The sequence below is a fragment of the Camelus bactrianus genome, chromosome 18 (genome assembly GCF_048773025.1).
Source record: "Camelus bactrianus isolate YW-2024 breed Bactrian camel chromosome 18, ASM4877302v1, whole genome shotgun sequence".
Taxonomy (NCBI): Eukaryota; Metazoa; Chordata; class Mammalia; order Artiodactyla; family Camelidae; genus Camelus; species Camelus bactrianus.
In genome coordinates, this window is record NC_133556.1 from 28416216 (window position 1) to 28428786 (window position 12571).

A 12571-nucleotide genomic window follows, 5' to 3' on the forward strand; every position below is an offset into this window, starting at 1 on the left:
AATGGGGAACCTGAGGTCTCCCAGGCGTCATGGACAGCCTGTCTTGTTCTGGTCCCAGACTTCTCTACCGCATCCTGACACATGGCTGCTTGAACTCCTCCACAGATGGGGAGCTCACTCTCCGCAGGAAACACAGCCTTGTAGCTCCATGCTGTGATTAGATCTCCCCATGTCTTAGTGCCCTCTGCTTCACGGACATGACTCAGGCATTGATCATCTGTGTCCCTGGAACTGAATCTTCCCCGTGGCTCTCCTGGCCTGATTGGTGGATACACCACCTCTTTCCATTTTGTTCAGGTTGTAAATTTCACTGCTGGGCAGCTTGGTACAAGCAATTTTTTTTTTCTTTTAAAGATTCCCCCTTATTTGCAATCCTTTCCTATGGCTGGACTTCAAGGGCTGGAATTGTCAGGTTGGGTGCAGGACCAATTCTCAATGTCATCGGCCAAACTGCTTCCACAAAAGCTGACCCGCTTGGCCGAGCCCACGGGGTGAATACGTGTGGGTTTCTCCACAGCCCTGCCCATGCTGGGCTTCAAACTTTATCATTTCCTCTGATTTGATGGGGGTGTGGTGGGGGCTGACAGTCCTCCAGATTTTTATTATTTTCAAGACACCAGGAGGGTGGAGTTTGAAAGCCCCTCAAGCACTTGCCATGTTTTCAAATTCATGGTCTTTGAGACTTTTCAAGTGGTGCCTGGGTAACAACAACAACAACAAAAAATACCCAGAGGATTAAAAACAGCATTCAAATAAACCCTTGAAACCTGTGTTCACAGCCGTGTTATTCACAAGAGCCAAAAGGTGGAACAACCCAACTGTCCATCAGTTGATGATGGATAAACACAGTGCCATCTATCCAACAGTGGAGTATTACTCAGCCGTGAATAGCAGACGCTGACACAGGCTACATGTGACCTGGATGAGCCTTGAAAGCAGCTTGTTCAGTGAAAGGAGGCAGATGCCAGAGGACAAATATCATACAATTCCATTTACTTGAAATGTTCAGAACAGGCAAATCCAAGGAGACAGAACGCAGATTGGGAGTTCCCAGGGGCTGGGGGAGGTGAGTGGGGAGCGAGCACTAACGGGGACGGGGCTTCCATTTGGGGTGACAGAAATGTTCTGGAACTAGATGAAGGCGGTAGTTGTGCCACCTCGTGAATGTACTAATGCTACCAAGTTGTACACTTGAAAATGGTGAATTTTCTATTATGTGTATTATACACAATAAAAAAAAAAGTAGTGACAATAGCAGCGCTTTTGCAGGGCTTACTACAGGCACTATTCTTACCTCTCGTGGGGTCTCTCTCCTGCATTTTACAGAGGGGTCAGGGCCCGAGGGGCGGCACTCCCAAGCCGCTTTGCTGGTGGGGGTCCCTCCAGGCTCATTCCTCCTGCGTCTTCAGCTCTGTCCCATTCCATTTTCTTGGGCAGAGGTTTCTTTGTGAAGCTGCTTTAGTAACTCCATTCCAGTCCATATTGTGCCCAGTGATTCCTGTTACTCCGTCAATAGTCAGCCATCCATCTGCCTCCCAAAGTTGGGGTCTACATGCTATCTGGTTCCATTCTGGAGTTTTAAAGCCTCTTCTAAAACCCGTTTAACTTGGATGTGTGTGCAGTTAGTTCCGGAAGGTGAGGGCCCCTAGGGGCAGTGGAGTTGAGCACAATGTCTGGCACCCAGCCCCCGGCTGCTCAGACATTCATCAGCTCTTTGCCCGCCCCTCCTGGGTGGACATCCAGGACCGGGGAGCCCCACCTTCCTGTTTCGGGGCCCTCCTGGCCTTCTCTCCCACCTGCAGCCACCTCCCCACTAAGATGGCCACAGACTTGCCCAGAAAGGACCTGTGTTAGGGGCTCAGGGTGGGAATGCAGCCAGGGGTCAGGCCACTCAGAGAGGGGCCAGCTGTGCCAGGAGCTGCACACACACCGTCCCTGTCCGTCACCACAAGAGAGAGGCTGCCCACATCCCTGTTTCACAGATGGGGTGACTGAGGCACGATCACATGATGGTTCCTGGCTGTGCAGCCTCAGGATTGTGGTCTAGATCTGCCGGCCACGCCACAGCAAAGCCAGGCCTTGGTTGGGTGGGGTAGGGGATGTTCTGTGTGACCAGGTCATGGTGTCAACAGCTGTCAGGGGCTAGGCAGGGTCTTAAGGGAGAAGTAGCCACCACCCTAAAGCAGGTGAACTGAGTCCCATGTGTGATGTCCTCCCTGGGTGACGTGTGGACAAGGCAGCCCGTGGTCCACAGTCCCCACTTCCCCCCACTGCCATGGGCCAGTCCTCAGCCAGTCAGACTCCCTCCCACCCGCCTGGCTGCCTGGTGGAGGGACACGGCCCGGAGCCTGTCTGGGCCAAGGGTCAGGCCTCTGGCTGCAACCTCGCTCCCATCTGGCCTGCCTGCCCACACTCACATCCTCCATCTCTTCGTCCAATCCTGCAGCACCAGCGCCTCTGCAGGGCCTCATGCCTCCCCAGGGAAGGGGCTCCACAGTTGCATTGGGGGATCAGACTATCCTCATGCCCTCACCCGCCTGGCAGCCTTGGAGGTGCCCGCCCTCATTTGGACTGGGTGCCCTTCAAGCCTCGGCTCAGGGGACTCTTCCTCCAGGGAGCCCTCCTGAGACCCCTCTCCTCAAACTGCCTCTTGGCCTCCTGTCCATACTCTGGGCTGCTGGACCTGGAGGAAGGGCCCCTCCCTGCATCCTGGCTTCCCCAGCATCCTCTGTGATTGTAGCGATGGCTGGGCTCAGGGCTGTCTGAGCCTCTTCAAATCCTCCCGTTATTAAAATGTTCCGCTGGCCCCAGGAAAGACAGGCAGGGAGGTGCCTCCTGCCGGCGCCTGGCAAGTAGTCTGTTGGAGGCCAGAGGCACCTTGAGCTGTCATTTCAGGTGGGAGAGTGGGGAGGGCACAGTGGGGGGGGGGGTCTGAGGAGGCCAGATTGTTGAGGCTCTGCCTCTGGCATCTGAGTGACCTTGGGCCCGTCACGGCCACCTGGGCCTCTTGGGGTGCTGGAGGCTGTGAGGCTGAGCATAAGTGACAGGCTCCTGTCTCCCCATCTGGCAACTTCCCGAGCAAGACAGAGTGAGGAGGGGCCTAGAGCGTGAGGTGGGTCGGGCTGGACCCAGCAGGAGGGCCCTTTCTCACCCCAGGGACTGTCATGCGGTGATGTGGCATGCACAGGTCACAGCCGCTGCAGAGTGACCCAGCTGTGTGTAAGCCCTGTGTGGGGTGGAACCTCAGGCCCTGAGCCCTCTGTAAGTGGACAGGGTGGGGGATGCCTTTTCTGGGCTGTGCAGAGTCCCGGGCATCCTTCTGCAGAGCCGGGATCACACTCTGCAGTCACCTCCAGGGTGGCCTGAGCCAGGTGCTGCAGGACACCTGCTGGGAGCTTGGGGTGGCCTCCAGACCATCCTCCAGGCCCCAGGTGGGCCCTCTCTCCTAATCATCCTTGTCACAGGGACACCCAAAATGGAGATGTGCCCCTGCCCCTGCTCCCCCCCTGCCCCTGCCTCCACCACCAGGAGCCCCAACTATAGCCAGGATGACCTCAGCCCTGCCCTCCCCATGTTTGGGTCCTGACCCCAGGGCTCTATCGAGGCAGAGCACCCTCTGGGACCCCCAGCTACCTAGACACCTACCCCCAACTGCTAGGGGCCCAGATACCTATCTTACTCTGAGTCATAAAAGGGGATCCTGGGGTCAGAAGGCCCAAGTTGGGGACCCTGGCCTTGCCCCCTTCCTGAGGAGGGCTTCCCCCAAACCTCTGGGACCCCCCATCCTCTCTGAGCTGCTGCTCCCACTTCTGGGCCCTGGAGCTGATGCTGAGCAGGTGGCCTGTGTGAGAATTCTGCCTGCGGCCTCCCGGTGGCTGCCTGTCTGGGGCTCAGTGTGCTCTCTGTACGAAGGGAGAGTAGCTGCTTGGGGGCCCAAGAGAGCCAGGAGCAGGAGGCCTGAGGGTGCCGGTAGAGGCCCATGGGCAAGCTCTCAGGAAGGGGTATCATGACCTCACCACCCTCTCCCTCCTCCTGCCTCCATTTACCCTAAAGCATCTGGGCTCTGGGCTGCAGGCTCAGGCCCAGGTCTGGGGAGGGTTCATGAGAGGAGCTGACCTCAAGGGAGGAGCACGCGGGGGTTGTCCTGCAGAGCTGCCCTAGGAGAAAGGTAGCGCCCCATCCTGGGGGCAGGCAAGCAGAGTCTGGAGGGGGGTTGGGGCCTCAGGGCCCTGCAGATTCACTGCAGGCTCTGAGTCGCTGTCTGAACGCTGCCGGGGAGAAGGGCACTGGGCAATCCCGGCGTGTCCTGAGACTCAATTTTCTCCATGCAAATGCAATTTGGAAACAAATAAATTTTATAAGTCCTTACGCCCGCTCCTGCACCCTGATACGAGGCTGGACCCATTCACCTACACAGGCCTCACTCACAGTGGTCCCGGCAATGGGCCTGACTGGGGATTCACGCCCAGAGACCCTGAGAGGCTGGGGGAGCTGTGTGGGGTGGGAGGGGCCCAGTGGGGTACTGGTCACTATCAGCACCGGGCATCAGGCCAGCCACTTACTGGTCTCTACTCAGGCCATGTCCACAGCAGCTTCATGCAGTGGCCGGTATAACCCCATTCCCTCCCTGGATGGGGAAACTGAGGATGGGGTGGGGGAGGCTTCTGTCTGGCCAGTGGTAAAGGGCAGGGCCGGATTCCAACCTAAGGGGTGTCCCAAGGCATCTTCACCCCAGAAATACCACTCACCTCTGGACTGAAGGCTGGAGGCCATAGGGTCTGCCGCTGTCCAAGGTCATGGCCAGATTGGCCTGGGGCTCCTGCTTTGGGGACCATGTCCTGTCATGGGGCAAGTTAGAACAGGACCCCCACGCGAAGAGAGCCCCCTGCCGGCCCACTTGCCATACCACAGAGTCCTCCAAGGTCAAGGAGCTTGGTTCCAGCCCCAAGTGTTCTGGCTGGTTTCCTGGGTCAGACCCCAGTAGGTCCACTCTGCTCTGGCCATGGGGGAAAGATGATGTGTGAAGAGTAGGTTCTAATAAAAGGTGGACAGTGGTCCCAGCTACAGGTCCCCACCCACCCCTGTATGTCTGCTGCCACCTGGGGAAACCAAGGCACAGAGAGCTCAAGGGTGTTCCTCAGACTGCCAGCCCTAGGGGTCCCCTGACCTGCCCTCAAGGGTGGGCTCTGGGATGGAAGAGGTCTCTGGCTGCTGTCCAAAGTCCATGTTTATGAAGCACATGCTGTGTGGTGGGTGGTGTAAATGCCATCAGCCAAGTGACGTCCGGGGACTCCTGAGGCCTGAGCGGGGAACCAGGCAGTGGTGAAAGAGGCAAAGGGGCAGGGGCCATGGGGCTGTACTGGGAGCAGGGTGCAGATGTCCTGCTGAGGACTGGAGGGTCCCATGGGAGGAGTCAGGGCAGGAGGAGCAGCGGTCATCCAGACCAGAGTGATTCCAGCTGGACTGACTCAGGAGAACCGAAGGAGCCTCTGCCCCTCCCCATCGAGACACACTATTTTGTGGCCAATGGTGCCCTCTGCTGGCCATGTTGGACATCGCCCAGGCACTCACGCTCCCTGCCCAGGATGGGGCACCTGCAGATGTACCCCTGGAGATTAGGAAACATGAACCCAACTCTGGGTGGCCCTGGAGACACTGTCTCCAGGACAAGACCTGCCTCCTCCATGTGAGGAAGATTTAGGCTTCTGATTCCAGGTACCCAGTGAAGGCTGAATTCAACTCCCCATCAAAGACGCCTGTGTGCCCCAGGGGAGCAATCCACTGGGACAAGAAGCAGGAGACAAAGGGCCTGACCTTGGGTGCAGTTCCTCCAGGTAGGTGCCAGACATGGCCAGGACAGGTGGGGCTGGGGCCCACCTGGCCCTTTAAGAAGGTCATTGTGAGGTGGGGGAGGGGGCCCCATTGCTTAGCAACAGGAAGGCTTGGTGTATACCTGTCTCCAGGAGACCAGGAGCCACATCCTGCTTGGGAACAGAGTGGCCAGAGCTGCCCTGCTGACTGTGCTGAGTGGCCCTCCTCCATCCCCCCCCCAACCTGTGCCCAGGTGGCACCATGGCACAAACGGATGTACTCCTGACGAAGGAGCCCACCCCGCAGACGATGCCGGCATGCCAGCTGCCACGCAAGCTGTACGATGTGGCCCGAAATACAGGCGCCCATACGTCCTCGGGCCTGGCCACCGCCGGCTTCCGCACGGCCAAGTACCTGGTGGATGAGTGGTTCCAGAACTGCTATGCCCGCTACCACCAGGCCTTCGCTGACCGCGACCAGTCAGAGAGGCAGCGCCACGAAAGCCAGCAGCTGGCAGCCGAGACAGAAGCGCTGGCACAGCACACACAGAAGGACTCCACGAGGAAGGTCGGCGAACGCCTGCAGGACATGCACTACTGGAAGTCGGAGCTGCAGCTCCAGGTGGGAGAGCTGGTTGCAGAGACTGACTTGCTGCTGGCCCAGAAGCAGCGGCTGGAGCGTGCCCTGGATGCCACGGCTGTGCCGTTCTCCATCGCCACCGACAACCTGCAATGCCGGGAGCGCCGCCAGCACCCCGACCTCGTGCGCGACTGCGTGGAGATGGAGCTGCTGAAGGTTCAACCCCTTCCGGTCCCATTACCTCCCCTGGGCCGAGGGTGGGCACGTGTGTGCCCCCACCTGGCTGGCAGAGACCTTGGTGCACGTGCACTGTGTGGCTGCACACGCAGGGACACACAGGCACACGTAGCACATGTGCCCAGGCACACGCCCAGGCACTGAGAAACAAATAAATTTAATAAGTCCATATGCCTGCTCCTGCACCTTGACACGTGGCTGGTCAGGGACCGGAACCAACTAGGTGCTGGGTAGCCCCGGGTGGGAGCCAAGTCAGGGCTCAGGCTGCCCAGGAAGGAGGTGCTGTCCCTGGTTCCAGGAGGGTGTGGGTCTGACCTGCCCACAGCCTGGGACTTACAGCGGGTTGTAGGCAAGGCTGGGCTCCCTGCAAGTTGGACCCAGCCACGACATGATGGGTTGGGGGCCCCATGGCCTGGGAGCAGGTCCCAGCATGGGGATTTGAGCACGTCTGGGGGCTGGGGCTGGGGCTGGATCTTGGTGCTTGTCCACTTGTCCCAGCCCAGTGTCCAGGGCCTCCCCTTTTAAGGCTCACACCTGGGGGTGAGGCGGGGCCCTGGCCATGGCAGCAGCCACATCTGGAATGAGTGTTGGGATGTTTGCCTGAGGATGGGATAGTCAGAGGCCACTGAGGTGGGGGGGTGCCTGGCTGGTTCCCCCAAGCCCTGACACCCCTCCACAGTCCCCCGTGAAAACCAGGAAGGGACTGAGCTGAGCCCCAAGAGCAGCTGCCTGAGGTGGGGCAAGGGGAGACCCTCTTGGTCAGGTCCTGGTGGCACCTGTACCACCCACTGGGCGGTCCCTTAGTCATCCCTGGATCCTGGCACCTGCTGAACAGTCCCTTTGGTCACCCTGGGTCATGCAAATTAAGCCTGACCCTGAGTTCCCAGAGGCTGAGCCCACCACGCCCCACCCCCCATCCCTGATGCCTGTGTTGGAAATCCAGCCACAGACCAGAGCACACGTGTGGACGGGGTGAAGGTGGGTTGGAGACCACAGGCATCTCACAAGGAGCCTTATCCTCTCTGAACCTGGCAGGACCTGTCCTTGGGGCAGCCTCCAAAAGGATCAGGCAGTTAGCCAGGCCAGGCCCCTGCCCCTGGCAGGGCAGAGCTCCTGCGCCATTCAGAGCCTCACCTGTGAACAGGCTGCAGGCTGTGGGAACTCATGAGAGGTCGGGGAGACAAACAGCCAGCCCAGGAGCCCAGGCATCCCTGGCATCCCTGCATCCCCCAAACTCAGGCCAGAACCTCAAGTGTCTCCCCTCCCCCTCCTGGACTCCCCTCTGGCCCCAGGCCGACCCTCTGCCCCTTGCCACTCGCCCTCACATTCAGCTGCTCAAGAACCTCCCAAGGCTCCAGGAACAACCCCTCCGCCCTGAGCCAGCCTCCCCTCCCCCAGCGGTACATGGATGACAACAGTGCCGGGACAGGGAGACAGACCTATGGGTCAGACTCCGATACACGAGGGTTTAGAGCCGGATGGAGGCGAAAATTCAAATCAAAGGGAAAGCATTGTTGCTACACAGAAAATGGAACTGTCAAGGTAGTAGGAAGAAGCACCGAGTTTCCCCTGTGGGGAAGGCCTCTCTGAGCCCAAGGCCCCAAGGTGCAGCCCTGGGAGAGCTCCCGGTTCCCAGTTGCCAGAGTCCTCGGAGGCTGTTGCCTGTCTATCCAGGAGCCAAGGGGCAGGCTGGTGCCCTCAGTGTCCTGGGCAGGCTGCAGGGATGGCCCCCAGAACCCAGGGGGTGCCGAGTGCCCTGCAAGTGGGAACCACCTCTAGGTGCCCCTCCCATCATCCCAGAAGAAAAGACTCACAGCAGTGAGGATATTCAACCCCCCAGATTAAACCCAGCCAGAAAGCTGGGCTTGTCCCCCATTTCCAGGAAAGAGGCTGGGGGTCAACAAGGTGGGCATCTGGCCCAAGGCCACCAGCAGGGGTCAGGTGCTGGCTGAGGCCCTAGTTCCCTGGGGCATTGCCCCAAATCTCAGCCCCTCCCTTTAGGAAGCTGACTGTGGGCGGTGAGGTGCGGTGAGGATCTGGCAGACCTCAGATCCTCACCAAGGATGGGGGTCTTCTCCCCCAGGAGGCCGAGCTCATCCGGAACATTCAGGAGCTCCTGAAGAGGACCATCATGCAGGCGGTGAACCAGATTCGGTGGGTCTAGGCAGCCTCCAGGGCTGCCCTCGGGATGACCCCTAACCCCACCCCTCAGGCCAGCTATGGGCAGGAAGTCAGGGTGACCCTGCCCTGTGGCTCTGAGAGGTGAGGGATTGTCCTGGGTCACAGCCAGGAGCGTGGGACTGGGTGGGGGTACTGGGCAGAGGGGTGGAAGATTATGCACAGGGATGGGAGGGAGGGTGGGAGGGAGCAGAAAGTACTTGGCATTGAGAACCCAGGCCAGCATCTCTGGGTCCACCCTGGGCAGATGAGGCACCCCTGCTGCTGGGAGGCCTTGCCTTGCCCAACTCCTGGGTGGGCCCAGCTCCCCTCCCACCTCCCACACAGACGCAGGCACTGCCCGCCTCCCCCAGGCTCAACCGGGAGCACAAGGAAACCTGCGAGATGGACTGGTCTGACAAGGTGGAGGCCTACAACATCGATGATACCTGCTGCCGCTACCACAACCAAAGCACGGAGGTGCAGCTCTACCCGCACTCGGCCACATTCGAGGAGAGGTGGGCCCCCAGCCCCTCCAGGGACCCTCCGCTAGGAAGTGTTCCCAATCGCCCTGTCCCCCGCCCTTGTTCTCACGCCCCTCCACCTAGCCCACACCTGCGGGGGACAGGGGCTCCCCGAGGCCCTCACCACAGGGGGGCCTTGTGTAGCTCTTCTGCTCCTAAAAATGGACAGGCGAGCAGGACCCCTGCGCAAGTGCCCAGCACACACAATTCACTAGAGGGGCTGGGGTTTGCGGAGGGAGCAGGACCCAGACTCAAAGGTGGCCGGAAGCAGGGGCGCTGACATGCAGCTCCGCAAGCGACCGGCAGGGGGCGCTCAGCCACCGCTCATCGCAGCTCAGCCCTTGGGGACACAGGGCGCGGGAACCAAGTGAGGGATTCAGGAGGCATGAGAGACACTGGGAGAACTTGGGGCGCGGGATAGCGGGGCAGACCTGGGGGTACAAGAGGCACAGGGAGCGCGTGGAGGGGCGCACGGAGAGGCGTGGGGAGCTTGGCGGGACGTGGGGGCAAGGGGTGACACTAGGACTGGGGTTGGTCATTTGTGCTGGGGCGCAAGGGACACTGGGCGTAGGGGGCGCGAGGAAGGCTCTGGTGGGCACCAGAGCTTTTGGCAGGTACCCCCACCAACTGCGGTGCCGGCCCACTCCCCGCTCGCAGTGCCTCCACGCCTGAGACCTGGGCCAAGTTCACCCAGGACAACCTGTACCGCACAGAGCGGGAACGTCTGGCCTCAGTCAACCTGCGGGAGCTCATCAACTGCATCCTGCAGGACACGGCCGAGGACCTGCGGCTACAGTGTGACGCCGTGAACCTGGCCTTCGGGCGCTGCTGTGAGGAGCTGGAGGATGCGCGCCACAAGCTGGAGCAGCATCTACGAAAGGTGGGGCAGCCCTGGCCTCACCCAACCCACGTCAGTCCACGCCCAGCCCACCACCAAGCCACGCCTAGGGCAGCCCCAGAGGCCGAGGTCCTTAAGCACAGAGAAAGACCAGGCTCAGAGAGCATAGCCCAGCCCTCTCCCGCCTCACTGGCCACTATGCCCTGGTCACGACCTGGGCTGGCCCCTGCTCCCCCTCTGCCTGCCCATCCTGAGGGACCCGAGAAGCAGGGCCGCCGCTCTTCCCTGGGAAACCAAGTGACATTTGGGGTTGGTGGCATTGCCATCAGTGATTGACCAGTTGCAAGCAGGAGGCATGAAGGTGCAAGAAGGTGGAAGGGCTCCGCTGCCTAGTTGGGTGTCCCCGGTTCTGGTCCTGGCCTGGCAGGACTCTGACCCAAGGCTCTCAGGGTGACCTTTGCTGCTTTTGTCTCTTCAACCCCTGACCAGGCTCAGGGGCTGGTGACCCCGGGGCTAGGGGCTCTCAGGCCAGAGCTGCTGTCCCACAGGCTTTGCTGTCCCACCCCAGCCCTCTGGGTGCCGATGGGAGGCCGGAGGTGGCCATGCACATCCTCCCTCCCTCCACACCTCCCCCCAAGCCAGCAGACAGGGCCACCTGCTTGACACGGCCCAGGGCTTGGGGTGTGTGCGGAGACCCATGGAGATTGTTTTGTGTGCAGACACTGCAGGAGATCACGGACCAGGAGCACAACGTTGCAGAGCTGAAGCAGGCCATCAGGGACAAGGAGGCACCTCTGAAGGTGTCCCAGACCCGCCTGTACCAGCGTTCACAGCGGCCCAACGTGGAGCTGTGCCGAGACTCTGCCCAGTTTAGGTGACTGCCGCTGCCATGGCTGTTCTGGGCTGGGCCCAGTCACCATCCACTGTCCACATGCCATCCACCTGCCTCTGGGGCTCCCTTAACCCCCCCAACACACAGCCTTGCAGACGTGAAGAGGAAAGATGTTGGGCCCCACGCAAGCACGCCTTACACACTTGGGGTTCCCACATCCCCCCTCCTGCCCCAGCATGACGGGACGCTGGATGCTCTTTGGGGAACACTGAGTGTCAGGGGGACTTCCCACTTCCCCCCATGCTGTGTGACCTCCCTGGTGAGGCCTTCCGGGTCTGGGAGGCCAAGGCCCCTAGGCCACATGGGCACCCTGCCCACCCTGCTCACGGCTCTTCACACCGCTGATGTCGCAGTGGACCCACGTCTCCCGCCTGAGGTGTAGGTGGGGTCGCATCTTCCGTTTTTCCAATTTATTAAGCGCCCAGTCACCCTTGTAAGCAGAAGTGCCCCCTTTGGGCATTCCTCCTTTCCTGCCCCTCAATTCCTTCAGGAAATTGGGGCCTGCCCCTGGAGCTGAGGGACCAAGACCAGAAGGAATAGAAGTTCGTGTGACGTCCTGGCCCAGCCCCCTCCCCGGGGCTGCTGGGTGTCCCTTCCAGCCTTTTGTGGCCCTTCTGTGGCCTAGTGTCTTGGCCAGGGCCCCCCACCAGGGGTCCCAGACTTTGAATCTTGGGCCTCACCTTCCCCCTCAGCTGGCCAGGCATCCCTGTTCAGTCCCAGCTCACCGGCCCCTCCCAACCCCACAGGCTGGTGAGTGAGGTGGAGGAGCTGAACTTGTCCCTGGCGGCACTGAGAGAGAAGCTTCTGGAAGCGGAGCAGTCCCTGCGCAACCTGGAGGACACGCGTATGAGCCTGGAGAAGGACATTGCCATCAAGACCAACAGCCTTTTCATCGACCGCCAGAAGTGCATGACTCACCGTGCCCGCTACCCCACCGTCCTCCAGCTGGCTGGCTACCAGTGACAGTGTCGGCATCCAGTTGGGCGCAGGGACCAGTCCCCCTACTCAAATAAAGAACGCGTGAGCTCTCTACTTGGGGCTTGTTCCTGGGCAGGTGGGCTTTACCTGTGGATCCCATCATCTCAGCCATGGGAGGCCAGGGGTCAGAGCCTGGGGCCCACCCAGTCGCCACCTGGAGAGAGGGGTCAGCCAAGGGCAGTCGAGGCCCCCCCATCACTCATCACAGCTCTGGTCACCACAGTGATAACTGAAGCCCTGTTCCTTTTCTTCCTCGTGCCCTGATGCTGTCACCTGAGGCCGGCCAAGCACTTCCCCCATTAGCGGGAAAGCAGGAGGCGAGCCTGGAGCAGAGTTGTCAGGACACACTGCTGGCCCGGCTCTGCCCTGAGGGACTTGGCCCCAGGGCTGCGGGTGTCCATGCAGTGCCTCCAAGCCCCTTGAGGGCACCAGACAGGACCTCGGACTTCTGCCTCCCACCCCACCCAGCACAGGGCCGGCACTCAGGGCAGACCCTGAGCCAGGAGGCGGGGTCAGGGCTGGAGGGGGCCTCCACCTTCAGCCACCTTGGTCACC

The 12571-nt window shown here is 60.6% G+C and overlaps 1 protein-coding gene across 1 annotated transcript; it reads left to right on the forward strand.

The window, feature by feature from the left end:
• The first annotated feature begins 5990 nt into the window (after positions 1-5990).
• On the forward strand, positions 5991-12070 carry TEKT4 (tektin 4). The gene is made up of 6 exons (XM_010946627.2): positions 5991-6606; positions 8711-8781; positions 9159-9302; positions 9966-10188; positions 10866-11020; positions 11785-12070. Exons 1-6 carry the CDS (start codon positions 6073-6075, stop codon positions 11999-12001), a joined length of 1344 nt encoding a protein of 447 aa, XP_010944929.2. The 5' UTR covers positions 5991-6072; the 3' UTR covers positions 12002-12070.
• The last annotated feature ends 501 nt before the right edge of the window (positions 12071-12571 follow it).

Excerpts from the sequence above, each read along its gene's own strand:
- TEKT4 (XM_010946627.2), top strand. The coding sequence starts at position 6,073 with ATGGCACAAACGGATGTACTCCTGACGAAGGAGCCCACCCCGCAGACG. Across the intron at positions 8,782-9,158 it reads CAGGCGGTGAACCAGATTCG|GCTCAACCGGGAGCACAAGG; the intron begins GTGGGTCTAGGC and ends CGCCTCCCCCAG. Across the intron at positions 10,189-10,865 it reads TGGAGCAGCATCTACGAAAG|ACACTGCAGGAGATCACGGA; the intron begins GTGGGGCAGCCC and ends TTTTGTGTGCAG.